This window comes from Myotis yumanensis, unplaced genomic scaffold (assembly GCF_028538775.1).
Source record: "Myotis yumanensis isolate MYYU_CA2020_CCGP unplaced genomic scaffold, mMyoYum1.0.hap1 SCAF_13, whole genome shotgun sequence".
Taxonomy (NCBI): Eukaryota; Metazoa; Chordata; class Mammalia; order Chiroptera; family Vespertilionidae; genus Myotis; species Myotis yumanensis.
In genome coordinates this window covers 47,102,249-47,123,400 of record NW_027223764.1, presented here as the reverse complement: position 1 = coordinate 47,123,400, position 21,152 = coordinate 47,102,249, and the positions used below count along the sequence as shown (strand labels likewise).

Below are 21,152 nucleotides of genomic sequence, written 5' to 3'. Positions count from 1 at the left end.
CGGGGGAGCTATAGCTGCGTTCACTGAGTCTGTGACAGCAGCAGACTTCAGCGAAAGACTTCCAAGTTTGAACATGAACAGAAAAGCCAGAAGGCCCCATTGTTATAAGATAGATTGTATTTAGCCAGGCTGCAAAAATGAGCATTTTATGTGAATTTATGGAAAGGCTCAAGCCTGAGCTTGAAAAAACTATCTCTCCTCAAAGAGCTGGCCCTATTCACCGAATTATCTGGGGGTATTGTTATCAGGACTAACGTAGGAGCAGTACTCATGAGTTTTTCTACTACAGGGACCCAAAAGGTGACCAGTAACCCTTGTGCATGCTAGTGAATGAGCCAGTGATCCTGAGCTAAGAACACCCTTCGCTGAAGGCCACAGGGGCAGGAAGGCCAGGGAGGCAGTCCAGTTGGAAACGGGATGGATGCTATGCTACGGCTTGACTTGATGCTGGGTACTCACAGCAAACACAGAGCTTACGTTTCTGATTAATAATAATAAAGCTTTCTAAAATGCTCTCATTCACATTTTAGACCAATGTCAAGCCCATATCAAAGAATGTAATTGTGTTTAAGTTCAGGTGTCTTCAGTGGGTGTGCCAGTGGAGATCATTGTGAGTATGCGTATTTGAGGGTTCTGAAGCCTCTCGCTCCACCTGTCAGAACTGGAATCTGAGTAACAGCCTTACAAATGATGTTCATTTCCTTGATGCTCAGCCTTACAAAACCCCCTTTTTCATTTTTTTAAATTAGCTGTTCCCATTTTGAGAGCCTATCATTTTGTTTGTGTGTTTGTTGTTGTTGTTTGTGTTAATCCTCACCCCAGTATATTTTTTCCATTGATATTTAGAGAGAGTGGACGAGAGAGATGGAGGGAAGGAGGGAGAGAGAGAAAAACATCGATGTGAGAGAGACACATTGATTGCCTCCCACACATGCCCCTACCAAAATCTGCAACCCAGGAATCGAACCCGAGACCCTTCAGTATGTGAGCCGATGCTCCAAACCACTGAGCCACAACAGCCAGGGCTGCAGAGCCTGTCATTTTAAATCAAGGCTCCTAAATGTGAATCTGTTTCATCCCAGCCCCTCCATCCTAAAGATCTGGTTTCCCAAAGCCCAGTGTTTACATCGGCATCTACTCTGATTACAAGGGTCGCTCTGGGTAGCTGCAGAGAGATGGGCGCTTTGGGGAGCTGGGGATGGAAAGCACACTGAGCCTTGCCTCTCCGGCCTGGCCCACCTCGCTCCTGGCACCAGGCCATGCATTTACATATTCTTCCTGAGCAAATTAGAAGGTGTGCACTCTAGGAGAGGTTTCCATGCTTAATTCATATTAGCAGCAATGTTTCTAGTCCAGGGGGCTGATTTAGTGGCAAGAACAATGCATTTCCCTCTGGGTACGTAGAAACAGTTGGACTCTAATTCTTAAGAGCCTTTGCTCGGGAACATCTGGGTTGAAACTACTATAGTTAACAGATGATGTGGGCAGTAAAAAAAGGGGGGCTTTGTATAATGTCATTGTCAAATGGGACAGACCTCTACTTAATAATTACCGAGAAAGCAATCTAACTTGTTATTACAACAGTTTTATTGCAGATTGCTGGTTTAAAACCCTTTGTGTCAGTGGCATTTTTTTTTTTCTTAAAAAAAAGTCATTTCTATTCCCCTGTAATTACTTTTTGCAGCCAGCGACAACTTCCTGCATTGGACACATTGAGACATTTTATTTTTGAAGTCAGGAGTTAAATTTTTGCTAACTTATGGCTGATTCCATCCTGTTTATCACTCTGGGAGAGCTTTCCTACTTCTCTCCTACCCCTGCCTCACCCTCACCCTCAGCCTCCTTTCTCACCACACTATCCGGGATACATTTAAACATGGAAGCCTGAGGAAAGCCAGGGAGTGACTAAGGATTGGATGAGCAAAGCCCATTTTGCTTTACCAAAAATAATGGTGCCGAATGATGCAAGTAAAACATTTAACCTCAGGACATCAATTTCAGGTAGTCTGCAGGCACATTCTTAGGAGCGAACCCCTTGTGATAGTTTGTAGAGGGTCTCAAGGAGAAATTGTTGTCCGTGTCTTAGATTTGTGCTTACATCAGGGCGTCGTGGGTAGAAGGCAAAAATTAGATTCCCAGAGCACATTGCTGCTGTTATTTCCTTCTGCACACCCCACCCCGATCTGTGTGCTTTTAAAGAACAAGACACGTTAGGAAGCATCTTGTTTTCGCGATTCTGTACTCCCTCCCAAGCCTTCTCTGCCTAAACGAGACTTTCCCAGTTTACCACTTTATCTCTTCTGTGTTATTCCAGCCACTCGTGAGGTTCTACTCCCCATTCTTTCATACATTTATTTAATCGGCATTTATGGAAGGCTTATGCTTTGCACTTTGCAAAATGCCAGGGAGATAAAGCTTGTGTCTCACACAGAAAAAGCTCAGTCTAGAGGGCAGAGAGATGTATAAATCAAGGATTACCACACCAAACCACACCCATTCCCCTGTTTACTGGCCTTGATCTGCTTTTCCCCAGTGGACCTCCAACAGGGGCTGCACCTCTGCTGCAGCCTTAAGCCTAGTACCCTGACATTGGCCAACTCTCTGTGGCAGTGTCTAATGAAAATTGTGGTTTTTAACAAGGGAGACATAATTCTGCGAGCAGTGTAAATAGTAAGTTACCTAGTGTTGATATTTTGCAAACATCCAGGTGATGCTTTTAGAGGGGGGATTCAAATCTTCGATGCCTGTAGGGGGCAGGGAGCAACAAAGAGTGAACTGTGAGGTCTGAGACAATAGGGAGTGGTGGGGACTGTGGCACATTGGAGAGCATATGTCTCATCCAAAGGGGCAAGTGCTTTGGAGCTCCAATCTCTGTAGTCATAGGAAATGTAGCTTCAGTGTGGTCATATCTTGTTTGTCCAGGAAAGCCAAAAACTAGTTTTTATATGAAATCACCTGTTGGTATCTAATGCCAGTTAAAAAACAAAAGACAAAAAATGCTGTGCTGACCAAACAGAACATGTCTGCACATTGGGCTTCTGGACACCCCTTCATGTCCTCTGCTTTGATGAGAAGCATCTGTGCAGCACTCTGCGTTGAGACTTGATTTCCACTTTTGATATTTCTATATAAAAGTTATTTAACCTTGCCGAAACCGGTTTGGCTCAGTGGATAGAGCGTTGGCCTGCGGACTGAAAGGTCCCGGGTTCGATTCCGGTCAAGGGCATGTACGTTGGTTGCGGGCACACCCCCAGTAGGAGATGTGCAGGAGGCAGCTGGTCGATGTTTCTCTCTCATCGATGTTTCTAACTCTCTATCACTCTCTCCTCCTCTCTGTAAAAAATCAATAAAATATATTTTAAAAAAAAAGTTATTTAACCTTGAACAAATTGCTCAATTTCCACTTTTGGCTTTTCTATATAAAGGCCATTGGACCTTGAGCAAGTTGCCTTCCTGTCTTTGGACCTCAGTTTGTCATGTATACAAGGAGCACAGGATCAGCAGTCTCAAAAGGGCCTCAACATCTGTGGTCGTGGCACTGTTTGTATGTAATCACTTTGGTTACATCACTCTGTCCCTCTCCTCTTTGTCCCTTTGGCCAGTGAGCAAAGGATTGTTGGGGGTCAAAGGGCTTCTTAAAAAGAGGCTCCTATAAAGTAGTATAGAATTATCTGAGATAGGGATTTGAAAGTTATGAGAGAGGACTCAGAAATCTGCTGACAAACCCCTGCTAGGCTACGAATGTGCACAAGGCCACCTAGATTTTATCAATGTTTCTGCATTAGAAAGCTCCTTTCTTCGTATATCTAGTTGGTAAATGATATCATCGTAGTTTAAAGATATTATTCATGATCAGTATGAACCATTTCTTCCCTTCTCACCTGTAGGATCAGGTGGTTGAAGCAATAAGGATCTTTGATCCCATGAACTGCCAGAGTCCCAATCAGAGTGGTTGTTGCTCATAGACTATCAGCAAATTGGCCTCTTCAGGATCATGCTAAGTTAAGATCAGACTTCTTGATCTTTTGGCATTTAGCTGCTATTTACATTAGAAAATGGTTACTTAATCTTAGTAATTTGGTTCAACAAATACTGCATTAGCCAGCTGATATTTTAAACAGCTTAAGCTCCAGAAGTAACAGCCCCATAAAAGGTACGTGTTAGTGGTGCTCTATGGGACGTAAATTAAGAAGAGCATTTTTCCAGCTGTACTTGGCCTGGTGTTTCAGCAAACTGTGTAATCAGCAGACATTAGAGTCTGCTGGCGGGAATCAGAAAACCTGCACATCACCGAGAGCCCCGGCACGCCTGCCTGGAAGTGGCCCTTTGAAATCTGACTGTCTGTTGAAAGCCATAGGGAGGACCGTGACCTCACAAGCTTGAATGAGCAATTGGTCTGATTCCCACCAGAGAGCAGGAGGCCTTTATTGGTACCTTACCTGTAAGTAACCCATCCGAAAGTCCAGCACATCTGATTATGGCACCTTGCTATTTAAAACCAACCCAAGGCTTCCCGAAATCCCACTTGGAATAAGTTTCAGACTGCTTGCTGTGGCCAACAAAGTCTTCTGATCTTGCTCCCGCCTGGCGTCCTGACCCAGTCGTTATCACAGTTGTATCGCTGGTCCTCAGATTCCCCAAGTTCCTTCCTGCCTCAGGGCCCTGGCACTTGCTGTTCCTACTCCCTAGGATGCTCTTTCCCAGATCCTCTCATCGCCTGCTTCTTCCCATCATGCTCCAGGGCCCTGTGCTCTAGTGGCACGTCTTCAGAATGGTCCTCCTGGACCATCACAGATAACACACTCTTCCAGCTACTCTTCATTTGCTTAGGGGTTTATTTTCTGCAGAGTCCTTGTCTTCATCTGGGAATTTATTATTAACTCACTTGTATATTTGCTTATTGCCTCTCTCTGCCAACACACATTTTTCTGGGGATGAAGATGTTGTATAACTGTCAAGTAGTAGGTGGGGACCTTGGTGAGTTACATGAGCTTTTTGAGCCTTAGTTTCATCACCTGTAAAGTAGAGATATCCCTAGAAGTCTGAGTAACTAGGCTGATCTCTCCCTCTTCGGGATATTGTGGGGACTAAATGAAAGCTCCAAGAAAGGCCATGCCCTGTGACCCAGCATATCCTCCCCCTTACAATGCTGGCGCTAAATGAACATCAAGTCACTTTCTCACCTATCAGTAAGCCATTGTTTTATTATACAAAAGTATTGGGAACATAAGTGATAATGCCCATTGTAGAAGCACCATTATATAGAATAATTTTTATTTATGTGAGCTTTCATTTCTCTGAGTATATAAATATGTTGTCACCAAATGGTATCATGTTGTTTACATATTTGTATCCATATAATAATATTTGTTGATCTTATACCTTAAGATAGTCTTCAAAATGTCATTTCGGCCCTGGCCAGCGTGGCTCAGTTGGTTGGGCATTGTCCTATGCACCGAAAAGTTACTGGTTCAATTCCCTGTCAGGCACATGCTCAAGTTTCAGGCTTAATCTCCAGTAGGAGGCATGTAGGAGGCAGCTGATCAATGCTTTCTCTCATCAATGTTTCTCTCTGTGTGTCCCTCTCTGTTATTCTCTCTCTAAAAATAAAATCAATAAAAACATTTTAAATGTTATTTTGAATGCTAATGTATTCCATATTGCATCATACTTTTTGCCTTGTTACTGCATATGTAGGTTGCTTTCAATTCTTCTTGCTCTGTGTAAATACTACTACCTTGAACATCTTTATGCAGAAAATATTTTACAGAACCATTTATTGTTTTCTTAGAATTGAACCCCAGTAAGTAGAAATCATTTATTGAGCTTGTCTGTATCAGCGGTTCCATGTGCAGTACTATGGGAAATTCCAAACCAGTCCAGATCTCTTAAAGAACTTCTGCTTGTTGAGGAGACAAAATTCAGATACATGAAGGCACAGCCAGTGTTAGGTTGACTAAGGGCTGGATGATGTGGTTGCAGACAAGGTGCTGGAGGAGTTCTGAGAATAGAAAGGAAATCAGAGGGCAGCGGTAGCTGCAGAAGACCTACAGGGAAGGTGAGATTTGATGTGGGCATGGGAGGGTGGGTGAGGAGAGAGGAGAAGATGTTCTGGGGGCAGGATCTGCATCAGTGAAGGCACCGAGGGAGGAAGAAGCTGGCCTCAAGGCAGCCTGAGCGGCGGGCAAGAGCTTCGGGCAGATGAGGTGGGACAGCTTGGCTGGAGCCAGGAGTGACGGTGCTGCAGTCATGTGCCGGGCAGTTACACGGAAGCTAAGGATTATTACCATCATTCCGAGCACACAGGGGTCTGCTCGGAACAACAATATAAGCCATTTATACAAAAGACCAAAATGGAATCCAAATAACAGGTCCAGCTGCTCCAAAAACCTCCCTCCCCCTGCAGTTAACATTTTACTACCCAACGGAGAAACTAATGAATCTGGCCCAGCACCGATCCCCAGACACCAATTCCTGCTTGGGTCTGTGTCTAGACAGCTAGATCTGAGTGCAATTTGCACTTTGAACAGTCAGCGCCTTATCGCTTGCAAGAAATCAGCCTTAATGGGGAAGCGGGAGGTGCCACTCGCAGCCCCGTCCACTTGGCACAGCGACTGCAGAATGAGGCTCCCTTGGATAAGGACGGGCTTAGGAGATGAAAGGGTCCTAACAGCGCTGGCTGTGTGGCTCTGGTCCTTCAGGAGCGCTGACTGGGAGGTGTCTCCATCTCATTGCAGGCTGTGTTTTGTGAAGCTCAAGCTCCTCATGATAGCCATTGAGTACAAGTCCGCCAACCGAGAGAGCCGGTAAGTTTGCTGCGACTCTGCTGCCAGCTCACTTTGATGATGGTGAGCATGCATCCTGGGAACGTTCGGTCCACTTCTCTGTCTTGGGGATTATTTACTTGCTTGGGACCCTGAAGCAACACCTCTCAGACCCTAAGACTCCTTTCCAGGCATGTTCGACCAGGCACTGGCGTCTCTATCCCAGCCCCGCCCGGCATCGGGAGGCCCCTGGGCCTTGAGAGTGTTCCTCCAGGGAAAGGGAGGAGACCAGCCCTCCGTCCGATGGTGCCAGCTTTCACTTTCAGCTCTCTGCATAAAAGTGGGGTCAGACACTGTCCTCTTACCCCCTGTTACTGTTGTGAGCACAAAGCACAAAGGTGGACGCCGACCTCATTGCCAGCAGGCAGGGGGCAGGGCCATGATGGGAGATACGAGCTCTCTTGATAGAAGAATTACAAGCAGCCTATTGTGGACCATATGTGCTTCTCCCGGTGCAACCGAAATCCAGGTGGCAGGATATCAGCTTCATGTAAATTAGCCGGAGGAGCAAGGCGCAGAGGCAGGAGCCCTCTTTATTTATTTATTTTGCACGTAATTACGTGCAAATGAGACTGATGAGGGACTGAGTCTGGCTGAAACAGATAACACCCCAGTCAATAGATGAGTTCACACTGGAAGAAGGAGGCATCCCATTAACAAGGAATTCTGTGGATGGAGCACTGTATGCATTACAGATAAAATAGAGATGATTTCTGCCACCCGTCTCCCCCATTTTTACCAATCATTTTGGGAGAAAGGTAACTCATTGAGACATGGTCAGGCTTTTGTCCTCTGAAATGACATCCTGGCTTGTTCCTAGTTGTAGTCAGTACATCTTCCTGCAGAGCAGACAGCCTTGGACACACACCCGAATGACCGCGCAGAGTGCAGGGCCAGGCTAGAAGGTTCCTTGCTATGATCGTTTAAGGCGTTTCCATTATTTGGATGAGTGACCCGATAAGGCCAGACCTCCAAACCTTCAGTCTGTGTCTCCATGACAAAAAACGCTGGATTGTAAGCAAGTCAATCCAATGTTCTCTGTTACCTCAACCCCAGATCAGATTGCTCCGCGTCAATCTGATCAAACGTGCAGCTATTATGAAAATCCAAATCAACCCAGAGGAAGAAAAAGCGGTAGATTTGGTAGCCACGTGTAGAACATGGCTGTGGCAGTTAGCACATATGTACGTAGACACATATTTTTCCTGTTGGCAAGTGAAGAATATTATTTGCAAAAAACCACTGAGAGTCCTGGCTATTTGCTGTTCAACTGATGACATGGAATTTCCTGGGACTGCTGCTTGTCCATGTTGTTGCCAATGCTCACCTGTACCTGGCGGTGGGGAGGGAGGGTTGCAAATGATATTCTTTGTGTTGCCAACTCAGTAATTCTTTGTACAATTCAGTGTTCTCTCTTTCTTATTTGTGCATCTTTCAACAAAGTGTCCTGAAGTGGGTGATGCTGAATAGCCTTTCTCGAGCATTCTGGAAGCATTTCCTAGCAAGAGACTGTACTCTGAACCTTGACCAGTCCTCTTCCACCTGCCACTCTTTGGTCCCAAGGAGGGAGAGAAACAGGCTGCTAATGGTCCCATGGAATGCCCTGCCCCCAGTCTAAGAAAAAGAAATCAGAGCTTTCCTCAAAGACACAATCTTTCCTTTGATGGACCTTCCAGTTAATTCACCAATCAGAGATGTTTTCAACAAAGCCACATTTACAGATAGAGGTTTTTAGATTTTTTTTTTTTTTTTAAGAAAAGGGAGAAAAGAACATGTCTGGCTTTGTTTTGGCTTTCTGTGTGCCGTTGCCAGCTTTAATCCTCAGATGTGGCTTGGTCTCAGTGTGAAGCTCATTGGTTCTTGTGGAAAAAGGTGTGTTTGAAGGAATGTGGATCATGCCTGTGAGAAAACACAGGGCTTATCAAACACAGTACCCATGACTCCAAGAATCCGGTGCTTGACCCTTCCTGAGATAATAACTTTGATTTTTTTTCCCTGCATTAAAACATTTCCCATTTTCTTTCCTCTCACACTTTTGAAGTGACCAGGTGTTAAAATTCCGAGAGCCCTGCTCCTCTGTCCCACCCCAGTGCCCCAGCCTGTCCTGAATGACCTTGTCCTTTCACCCCATGATACTGTTCTCATGCTTTGCTGAAAAACCTTGTTTTCACATGTACCCTTCAAATAATTTGAAACAAAGGTTTTATTCCTTCTTTTCCTTCTGGTGTCAATTTATTATCAAATTGTTTGATTTTAAATTCTTTTCTTGTCGTTTTGCAGAAGCCGAAAGCGGTATGCACTCTTCGTTAACTTTCCTCCCAACCTCCACCCTCTATCTTCACTTCTAACCGCAGGACTAACTATTTGTCAAGAATTCAGGAAGATAGAGATTATATATATGTGTATATGTGTATATAATCTCATTCCCTTGTCAGTATATATAGATATATATTTATATATAACTATATATGTATATTTATATATAAACCCTTCTCCAACTAGGGGACATAAAAATTGAAAGTAGCACATTGCTTTTCTTGTTTGATTTGTTGATTCTTTTGGATGACGCACTAACTTCTTTGCAGGAAACCTTAAAAAAACCCAAAAACCCAAAAAGCACAATTCTGTTTTCAGTCATGGCACCAATGATGGGAACAAATGCTATTCAAGTTGAAAAGGAGGACGCTTCTCTCCAGCCCTCGATGTCTGTTTCTGTCCTGTCCTGATGTGTCGTGGTGTCCACCAGACTCTGGTTCCATTTGTCTGCATCCCACATCCACATTCCCAGTGACCCCCGCCTCCCTGTGTCCACTTCCTAATTGGTAGAGCAGAATTCGTGTCCTTTTATCCACAAAACAGAGACCAAGCCCTTACACTTACTTCTTTTTCCTTAAACTTATTTAGATGATCAGATTTTGCATATGTGTTTCTTGGGCAGTACTCCGATGAGTACTGTCTATTGAGATGAACTCAGGGGCTTCTGTTTTTCTTAGTGTATTTGGGCATATTTCTTAATATGAAGTATCGCAACATTCACCGTGTGACCTAACCTGTTTTGCTGCTGTTATATGTTGCATGAAGCATGACCGAATCCTCATCGATAGCTTTTTTTTTTTGTTTTTTACCTTTTTGGGTGAATATTTCCAGTGCAGCTTCTTCAATGTGTTCTCTATCTAAGGGCGTGTTGTTGAAAACATACTGTTGAGATGCCTACTTATTCACCTTCTAAAGAGTTGTTTTTCTCTGTGGTTGTAATCACTGTCACATGTTTGTTTTGTAGTGTGTGTGTGTGTGTGTGTGTGTGTGTGTGTGTAACTCTTTCCGAAGTCAGGTTCTTTGTGGTTTTGTGAGTAGATGTGTGAAAATAGAGGTGGCTTCCTGTCAGTTCGGTATTATTGACATGATCCAACTGCGAGAAGTTACTGCAACACTTTGCATCGCCAAAGGGCCACAGTGGTTGCACCTGTGCTGTTGGCTTTGGCCTTGGAGTCCTTTTATCATGTGGTGAAGGCATGTTGTGATGTAGGCATGACTTGGCCTAAAGTGTACCAGAAAGCGACTTGGGTTGTTTCCAGACCACATATCCAGCATTGTCCTTGCCAAATGAACTATTTCTCCTCCCTCCCATTCGGCCACTATTTTCCTTACATGCAAAATCTATTTGAAAATGCCATTTCTCAAATTGTTGGGATGGAATCAGGGTAAACATGTCATTGGTGGACCACAGTGCAGGTCACTTGAGTCTGGCCGACTGGGAGCAATCTTTATGATGCTGTCTCTGTGTAAGTGCCCTGGGCGCCAGTGTGCTGAGCATGGAACCCACACTGTGGAATGTGTGTGTGTCTAGTTGTGTGGGACTCCGACAGCATATATTTTAACACCCAGAGAAATGAAAAGTCCCAGAAATGCAGCAAGAGTTGAGATTTGGGGTTTCTGGAGGCTGTGCCCTAACACAGGCCCTAAACTGCCAGGCAGCTGTACTCCCTGAGATGGGAACCAGTTGGTTCAAACAAAGTCCCACCCAACAGCAATCGCACATGACCTTGTGTGGTCAAAGAGGCCACTTTCAGGGGCATGATCCCTCCGGGCCTGCATGAACGGAAGTCCTACATCGTTCTTATTCTCTTGTTCTAGGTAATGAAGTCCCATTAGCTTTCTAGATTCAGATATAATTGCAGTGTTACCAAATACAAAGTGTGCTCTCATGAATGTGATATTTTTGTAATTGCTCAGGGAATGGTACATTACACCTACCAGAAATTGAGTGGGGAGCAAAGAGATTTACACCTGTCATATTTATCCATAATGGAGAAGGGTTTCCTTTAAAAATATCTCTTTCAGTTGAATTACTAATAATGGGTTGTCTCGCAAATCAGCAAACAAGTAAAGTTCATGATAATTGGAGGAGAAATAACGAGTTGTTTCCTAGTTGTTACCCATAAATGGTGGAGAAAGGGAAGACATCATTTTGCCCTATTAAGCCCTAAATCTTCACCCTAACCCAAGTTCAGCAAGAGATACACAGTGAAATGCGCTGCAGCTTGAGACTTGGCACTCCCTCCCCTCCCAAGGGCACCCAGCAAGTGATGTTTCCCAGTAGGCTGAGCCCTGCTAGCCAGTTTCAGGAGAATGTGTGTTACATTTAAGAACATATTTCAGATCTAAGTGAGTGGTATTCTCAATATTGAAATCAATTGCTTCAACTCCCCGGGTGCCTAGGTGTTTATATGTATTTGTAGATTTACATATTTATGCTTAATATCTCTGGGATATTGTTAGCTCACTTGCCACCCCCCTAGAAGAAGTGTGATCGTTCCTCCCATAGGCCTGACTGGTAGGAACTGCAGGTGGGCCTTTGAAAGATCAGCTGTGACTCCTTTTCTCCTTAGTAGAGAGGGAAAGCAACACTTTTAGAACTAAGACCAATGACAGGTTTTTCACTCATTCCACAAAGAGTTGAAAAGTGCCTATTCCATGCAGGGCTCTAAGCTGGCTGCTATGAGAAACTAATTTATAAAAGTAAATAAAATATGATCTTGCTTTTCACTCCTTTATGCACCTATGAGTTCCCTACAAAAGATATCTATTTATTCCATATAGTGAGCGAGGAGCTGAAGAATAAGTCTAGATTCAAAACTAGTCTGAGAGCAAAAGAAAAAGCATAAGAATCCTTGGGGAAGGGACCACACCAACCCTTGGCCTCCATCTATCACTGAATCTTTTCAGTGGAAATTAACAAAGCATAGAAGGAAGAGGATAATTTATAGGGTCCTTGGAAATGAGGGCAAGTCCATCCCGCCAAGAATATGTCCCTATTGGAATTCTGCTAATTGATAGAGGGAGTTTTTTCTTAGAGATTTTCTTGATTCTTCACATGACATATCTCGAAGTTTATCTCTGTTTGATAAGCGAGCGAATTAGACAGAATTGGAGCCAGAGACTCATTTAAAGTGATGCCCAGGGAGGGAGACCTTTGGCCGTCATCAGGACACATAAACTTAACATTGGCTATTTTAAGACATCAAAGATCTTTGGAAAGATTTACATATTCCCTTTAGGAGGTGAACAACACATTCTAAGGATAGTAGGCACTTTGCAGGAACAAAAAAGAGTTACTTCTGTTTCAGATGCCTAGCTTTTTATATTTTCAAGAAGACGAGGATCGATACTTCAGACTTTCTAGATTTGGAATGTGTATAGAAGACTTAATGTCTGAAATATCAAAAAGTAATATATTTCCTCAAAGGGTCTTTGAAACTCTGTGCCCTTACACAGGGAGTAGTGTATATAGTGGTCCCTGGGTCAGGCTAGCGTGCTTCTCTACCAAACCCTTAAACATGCATGCAATCCAGCCCAGAGAGCCTCTTTATGTATCTAGATGTCTTTCCTTCAAGAGCTGGGCTCATTCTTTCAGCCTCATGCACCATGTAGAAATGATTGCAAGCCTCCAGCCCTGACCAGAAGAGAACAAGAGGACATTCTGAAGTCACCTGGTCAGTGATGTCCTTGGAGGTCCTTCCAGTGTCTTATACAATCAGCCACAAAGTTTAAGGTACAGAGAGCTACTCTACTGTGTAGACAAAAGCCAGTCCAAATTAGCCCATCTACAGCTACTGTACAGGAATTAAGTCTCTCAGATACTATGGTCAGTGAAAAGGTCTTTCAGTGCCCATAGGTAGTTTCTTAGCACCAAAGACAAAATGGGGAGCTGTGAGGCTGTGAGAGATGATCTGCTTCTCAGGTGCTGTAATCACCTTGCTACTATTAACCGTGACTGTGTATTAAGGATTTCCTGTGTCACAGTGACTCGGCACGTGGTATGTGCTTTAATTTTCTTAGAAACACTATAAGCTAGTGATTCTGCAGCCCATTTTGCAGATGAGGAGAATGAGGCTTAGCACCGTCCACATGCTCAAGGCCGGGATCTGAGGCCATAGGCCTGACACGTGCACCTGAGTACTCAACCACCAGCAGCAGCAACATTGAGATCTAAACACAGATCTGCCTTACTTCCATGCCTGAATCTTTCCTCTACACCCTCAGACTTGTCCAGGGCCAGCGGAAGGCTGAAATAAATTATCTCAACCTGCCGTCTGTGGAGTGAGAGTCCCATATTCTTACTGTAGGCCAGTTGTTAGAGAACAGAGGCAATGAAAAGAGACTTTTCGTTGGCAGGAACCTTGCTATCACCGTCATGGCATAGTGGGGTTGACCATTGGAGTCCAATTTCTGAAGCGTGTGATGTAAAAAAGGGAAGCAGGTTCTGTGTGAGGCTGTGTTGTGCATAGATGTCACCAAGACATTGATGCCTCTCAAATTTCCTCTTTTGAATTGTGTTGCTGAAATCATGATAGGATTTGTTTTCACCAGGGAAGCTTTTTAACACTCTTAAATGAATACATGTCAATAGGTAGAATTTTCCAATTTTGAGGAAGTAGCTCCTTTAGAGTCCAGAATTTTAGAGTACCTGGAATTTTTCATTAGGTCCTTGTCCATTATTCTAAAGTGTACAGTTAGTGCTTCACCCTGTAACTTCACCAAGTCATGGGCAGATGTGTTCCATGTCATGAGGCCAACTAAGGAAAAGCTGATGATTCCATTGAGAATGGAATATCCTTTTGGCTCCCCCGCCCCTCAAGAATACATAATAAAAGGAACAATAACCAATAGACATAGAGCCTTCTGTGCATTGTCACTGGAGATTATGATGATCATCATGCCCATCTTGTGGGTGAGGAAATTGAGCCCTCGAGATGTCCTGTAACTTGCCCAAAGTCAGACAGCTACTGAATGGCCATGCTGGAGTTTGGACCCAATTTCTGGTTGCAGAGCCAGGGCATAGAAGAACTGCCTAGCAGGAACGGGGGTAAGAAAGTATGCTAAGTCCGGAATGCTGCCCGTCTAAAACGTTGCATTTAACCGGGAATCTGGCTAGCCTGTATCAGCTGGGGTCCTTTCTCCTCATGATCATGAAAAGTCAGAGGGTGTGCAACAACCGTGAAGAGTTGGTGGAGGGTGATTGGGAGGGGCCTCTCCAGCGCTGCCCTGTGTGGCCCGCTGCTGCCTCACTGTTGTCCGGGGTTCCAGGGAAGAACAGTCAGGTCTTTGTGGACTCTTGCTATTATTTAGTGTTAATAAGAGCAGTGACTCTGGATTGGTTTCCTTCTGTCAGGCCTTGTTATGGGTAATAGGGGATGTTCTTGTGACCACAAACCATTATTTTGCAATAACCATCTCCTCCGTTCTCCCAACAGAACAAAAGTTCACCTGGGTCCTTCCTGTATCGCTACAGGCACATCGCCCTGTTGCTCACAGCACTTTTCTGCAATGACTTTACCAGCAGGAAAGGATTACATGTTAATTGCCACCCTCCATTTTGATTGTTTTAGGCAGTTTAGGACTTCCTTTAGCCTGATTCCAAACATCTATTACATGGAACACCTGATTTTCAGATCAGACTCCCTCCCTTTGTATCTGTTGCTGAATTTAGAGTCCCTACATTCCATATCCATTGAGCCCAGAGTCTCATCTCAGTCTCTGTGTATGGTGTTCCTGGATTCTGCTTTTGATCTGCAGAAAATTAAATTTGTTTGTTTCATCCATTTATTAGATTAGGATACATTTATCTCTTCTGTCAGTCCAAACACAACTTGGTCAGCTAATCTATTTATACCACTTTGAAATAGGACAGTGTATATTTAGGTTCATACTTCCCTGCAGGGGAAGTCTTTTTGTGGTAATTTGCATTTGTTTTCTAATTACAGTTTGCCCCAATCAGGATGTGCTAGACATGCACCTTATTCAAAGACTCTCTTACCTTTTTGTAAACTGCAGGCTGGAATCATTAAGTATTTCTGATTGCTCGTATTTTTCTTTTTCACTGTTCTGGTGGGCCCAGTTCCTTCCACACAGACTGCACATGGAATCTACTTCCATGTCCTTATCATGTCATGCAGATGTTCTGCTTGCTTCTGCATTGGTATGGGTGTCTTGTACCATTCCCTGCAGTGGTATGTGGTGTATATACATGTCTGTTTCTGTATGCATATAGGGGTCCCATTAATGCTCTGTCATCTAACTGAAAATTGGTGTAGCAATAGCTTTATTAGACTAATAACACTCAGTGTTGACCATCAACAGCATTTTCTAAGGGGTACATTATTGGGAATTTTGCTTCAAACCAGAAGCCAATGATGGCAACCCCATTATAAAAACCTGGCCCTGAAACCTAGATTTGCTTTGATTTCTGCAACTGGGAGTATGCCAACCTAGGATTTGAACAGTCAAGCTTTATGATAGCGTTATCCAGTTCAGTGTGTGGGACAGTGGACCTCAAGCTCCAGATGAAATCGTTGGGGACAGCATTAGACTAGTGGGCCCCCTATACAATTAACAATACAGTGTAGCCTTCAAGGTTTTGCACAGAACATGACCTGATAGATGTGTCTTCTTTGTTTGTTTTTGTTCACTGAGCAGTATATTAATTAATCCTGGAAACCATCTTAAGATCCAAGAAGGTACTTTAGGATTTTTCATCGCAAGTGATGCCAAAGAAGTTAAAAGGTAAGAGTTTATTTTCGCCTGCCTTCCTTTCCATTCTGGCGTAGACATCTTCACCCCCTGAGGTGGCCATGCTTCCATATGTACAGGGCCTGAACCCCAGAACATCCTAACAGGCCTCTGGTCATCTTCCTAACAAATCTTAGGAAGAAGGGATTGTGCTTTCAAATGTTTCCATGGGCTCCTCTTCACATAACCAGTTCCACATCTTTGAATTAGAATAACATTTCAGAGCTAGGAGAGCCTGCTTAGATCCTCCCTCATTTCCTAAGGAAGGAACCAGAGTTCCATAGAGCTCAATTGATTGTTGCAGGCCCCCTGATGCTTGATGGCCCAGAACAACATAGCATAGGACAGCTGACTCCTCGGCCACTGCTCTTTACTTGAGAATTATCAGTTTTTACTTTAAGTGCCAAGTGGAATCTCAAAAGGTTTGGATTAATTTCAGATGAAATACTAAACTGGCCATATTTCTATTTGTGGCCTTCTAGGTAAGTGGCTGAAGTTGTCAGGGATAGCCAGGATTTCGTTGGCCTTGATGGTTTATGGCACCTTTATTGGTACAATAAAACCTCGATTTTTCGGACCTCGATTTAATGGACTTTGAGTTTAATGAACAAAATTTCCGGTCTGTATGTCATATGTGAAAGTTAACACCCTGCTAATTTTAAATGCTTTTAATCTACAGTAGCTTATAATTTAATTAACAGATTATATTGTTATTTTTTAACAAATTTTAGCGAATAAGCCATATATTGGAGAAAAACACCGTAGTAATTTTGTCGACATAAGTAAATATTACATATTGACAACTATAGTCTACTTATTTAAATCCAAGAGTCGCAACTCCTAAACAATGTTCGGCGAATGATTAGCACATGATTACACCACCTCGCGCGGTGTAATTGGTTCTGTTGTCACATGGTATGACTTTCTGCAGCAGTTTTAACACACGTCAGCCCGTGTTCCTATGTGCGCTAAGCCACACCCCAACCCCCAGCCTTGTACATCTGTTGACTCTCAGTGACTGGTGAATGCATGCATTTACTAGACCTATTGAGTTTAATATGTGGCAGCCCTGTTCTGAGTACCAGGCACCAGGCATTGATGAACTCATTTCCTACTTTCAACAACCTTAAGAGACAGCATTACTGTTCCTATTTTACATATGAGGAAACTGAGGGACGGGTTGGTTAACTAACTTGCCCAAGCCACACTGCTAGTTTAAAGCCAGGATTTAAAACCAGGAAGTCTTACATTCTTAATTATTTGCCAAGACTGAGCCTGACACGCTGAGCACAGAACTATGATGTTTGACAGCTGATGCTTACTCATCATGCGCTCTTGCAAACTAGCCACCAGTCATAACAGCTTTCAGGGGGGAAAATGCAGTGGAAAAGAAAAAACAACAACAAATATTTAAAGCGAGCTATCCAATGGCTTAAATTTACTTCTGCAAAATTCCCATTACTGAGGTGTGGGTGAGGAAAACCTCTTTATCCGATTCAGGGTCCCCACTGTCTTAGGAGAACCCCGAGAGCTGGGTCCACCTGAGAGGAACGTTGGGCAGGGGAATGGGACTGGACACCCTTTTCCTCCTCTGGAAGAGAAGGTTGTGCTCACGGCCAGACGGAGATACAATGCTGGAAGTGGCATCTCTGGGCAGGGGGCTGGGGAGCACAGCAAGTAGAACACGAGGCTCCCATTTGTGTAATCCTATTTCCTGTTGCATCTCTCACTAATGAATGTCACAAATACCAGGCCGTCCAAAAAAACAAATCGCCTCCCCTATTGGGGAGCGCAGTGTGTCTCATTTCAGTGCTTTATGGTCTTCACAAATACATGCTGACACAATCAGCTGCGCCGGCCTGTAAGTCCCGCGCTGCGTGATGTGTCAGAGCAGAAGCTGTCAGTTAGGGGACTGCAAATAGATGAAGACTGCAGAAAGCCACAGACGGGCACTGGAGATCTGAATGAAACTAAACAGGTTTTGTGCAAATGGAAAAGTAGATTATGACGTTCTCCTATTGAGTTTGCACCCTCTGCCGCCAAACAGCAACAAAAGAAGTTAACGGATTCTGGCTTAAACTTTCAGATGTAGTATTTTAGCGGGGGGGTGGGGGGGGGAAGAAGATGAAACCATCTGATTCCAGTTTTAATGAGGTCACTCTGGGAGAAGCATTTGGGCCCTTGTCCTTTACACCTGGCCACTAAACATTTTGCTTTTTAAGTAACCTTCCCATAGTATTTAATGTGGGAGTCACAGAATGGTGCCTCATTGGCTCAGTTTGGCTTATAGACATGATTTGAGCCACAATTTTTTAAAAAATATATTTTATTGATTTTTTTACAGAGAAGAAGGGAGAGGGATAGAGAGTTAGAAACATCGATGAGAGAGAAGCATCGATCAGCTGCCTCCTGCACACCCCGCACCAGGGATGTTGCCTGCAACCAAGGTACATGCCCTTGACCGGAATCGAACCTGGGACTCTTCAGTCCCCAGGCCAACGCTCTATCCAGTGAGCCAAACCGGCCAGGGCAAGCCACAGTTTTTTTTTAAATAAATAGTTTCCAAGCTGAAGAAGTCCTAATCTTATATAAAAATCCCTATTATTAGTGTCTCCTGAAAAACATGCAGATCCGACATTACTGAGCAGCATTCATTCATCCATCAAACGTCAACAGGTCACTCACTTCCCGGGACACTGCACTAGGTGCCAGGGAAATGAGGGAAAGAAGTCCCTGCTCTCATGGGCTCCCTTCCAGGGCGGGAGAAGTGCAGCTGTGTTTATTTATGGTGCAAAGCATTCATGCAGCTGGTCACTGATTTAGACTGAGTGTAAGTGGAGGTGGCTGAGAGCGAGTGACGATAGAGCAGAGATTGGGGTGATGGGGAAGAATCCATCATGCAGAGATCTGAAGGGAAGAGGAGACATGATGGGAATAAGTTTGTTGTGTTCAGGGAACTGAAGGAAAAAGAGGGTGTCTGGGGTGTAGAGTGGCGAGGTGAAGTTGGAAAGAACGGTAGGGCTAGGTTGAATTTGTTATCAAATGGAGTCATGGGAGGGTTTTTGCTGGCAGTGATGCAGTCTGATTTATATACTAAAAGGCCTTTGTTGCACGTGCTCTGAGAGAATCAGATGCAGTGGAGCAGGAGGGGAGGCCAGGAGACTCAGAGGCTATGGGGTAGATTAGGTGAGAGGTGATGGCCTGGGCTAGACTGGTGAGTGGAGGTGGTGAGAAGTAAGGCCAGCTCAGGATATGTTTTGTAAACTTCATAAGACTCACTCATGAACTGGACATAGAAGTGAGGAAACAAGAAGTGCAAAGAATGGAGCCTAGAGTCCAGCTTTCCACAATTGGGTCGATGATGGGAAAATGAGAGGAGGAGCAAGCTGGGGGTGGAAGGAATCGAAGAATCCTAATTGGGCCGTGTGAAGTAGGGTATATGGTGATGTCATAAGGGCAGTTGCATCTAAGATTCTGAGTGCTGGGTAAAGAGGACTGGAGATGTAAATTTAGATGCTGTATCAGTGAGGGTCCTGGCAAGAAACAGATGACACACTTAAGTGGAAAAAGGGGAATGTATAAAGTTGTGGGCAGAGTTAAGGAAAACCCACAAGGGATGGCAAAGTACCTAGAGTTAGTAGCAGTGGGGAGCCACTCCCAGCCCTAGTCAAGGGGAAGGAGGACCGTTAGGACGAGCAGAGGGTGTGCTGTAGGAAAGGCTGCCTCGCAGGAGCTGTGTTCTTCTGTAGGGAGATGGTGCTACTACCATTTTATAAGCTGGTAGCGAGGGGAATGACTCTTCTCACCCTTCAGTCTCCTGCTGGCTTCCCCATTAGACAAGCAAAATGAGAAACCAGAGGGCAAGGGGACCCTAAACACCAGCCTTGCAGGATGCAGATCTGGTCTTGGTGATGTCAGTGGCAAGGCCCCCAGCTAAGGCTACTAGAGGAAGGGGTAGGTGAGCGGGAGAGGACGCAGAGAGGAGAGCAGAGAGGGTTGAGGTGGGAGGAGGAGATAGGGCATAGATCCTGAGGGGTGTACAAAGGCTCCTGGAATCCACGCCCAGGGATTTAAAGTGAGATCAGTCAGCAAGATTGTTTCCCCAGCAACACTCAGCTGCTCAGTGCAGGTGTGCAGTAAGGTGGGGGCTGTGCGAGTTGAGCATGAGAGAGGCAGAGATGGATGGAGAAAACAAGGGTACCTGCAAGGAAGTGCCACTTGGCAAAAATCAGCTGGAACTTACATACCCTGCCCTCTCCAGTTGGGGGGTGTGTCTCTAGGTCACCACAGACCCACACCCTCACCCCATTTCACTCACTAACTTTACCTGTCTGGCCCCTGTGGGGATTTTACTTTCAGAATCTAGCTTTGACTCATGAACTAGTTGTGCTTTATCTTTTCAAAGGTCTATTCAGGCTCATCATCACCTCATCATCTCTTTAGTAGAGATGTGTTTAAGACCTTGGACACTGGGAATAGACTGTGTGGATTTGAATCCTGGTTCTGCCACTCAGCTGTGTGACCTTGGGCAGGTGGCTTAACTTCTCTGTTCTTCAGTTTTCTTGTCTGTAAAGCAGAGATAATAATCACACCTCCTTCAAAGGATTGCTTGAGGATAAAATGCATTAATGCTTATTAAATGCGTAGAACAGCACCTGGCCTAAAGTCTGTGCTCTATAAATGTTAACTATCATTATTAAGATGAGTAGGAACATCAAATGGGGGGAGAAAATGGGCAAAGGACGTGGAAGCACAATTGCTTCCTCCTGTCCTACACTTCCCCCTTTGAAGCAGGTCATCATTGATTGGGTTTTTAGCCACATTTCCACTGAGGGCAAACAATCAGCTTTCTTTTAATTTTTTGTAAAATAGATGAAACCTGGCATTTAAGGAAATAATGGATGAGCTATTAGGGTGGAAGGAGCACGGGGCTTGAATCTAGAAGGCTTGGGCTGGCCAGGTAGCAGTACAGGATGACTTTAGGCAGTTATGACACCTCCTCCATTTATCAATGAGGACTCGGAGACCCAGGGATTTGGGCTGCAAGATCTGAGATCTCTTCCAGATCAAAAGTCTTAGCAGTGGTTTCCAAATATGCCAGTCCTGCGAAAAACATGAAAAGGAACCTGGGAATAAGGTAGTCAAGAACTGTGTTTATTTCTTTATAGCCCTGGTCAAGGAACGGCCATGTTAACCCCCGGGCATGCACCTTCGTGGTGGGAGTGGTGAAGGTGCTGGGCCAGGGGTTTTGTTAGTCCC

The 21,152-nt window shown here is 44.4% G+C and overlaps 1 protein-coding gene across 1 annotated transcript in view; it reads left to right on the top strand.

Annotated features, from left to right (window-relative positions):
* Positions 1-21,152, top strand: part of KCNMA1 (potassium calcium-activated channel subfamily M alpha 1) — a 672,109-nt gene that overhangs the window by 536,521 nt on the left and 114,436 nt on the right. The window contains exons 17-19 of the mRNA XM_070433250.1: positions 6,738-6,806; positions 9,105-9,116; positions 15,801-15,887. Coding sequence (XP_070289351.1) covers positions 6,738-6,806; positions 9,105-9,116; positions 15,801-15,887 — 168 coding nt within the window. The remainder of the gene's footprint in view (positions 1-6,737; positions 6,807-9,104; positions 9,117-15,800; positions 15,888-21,152) is intronic.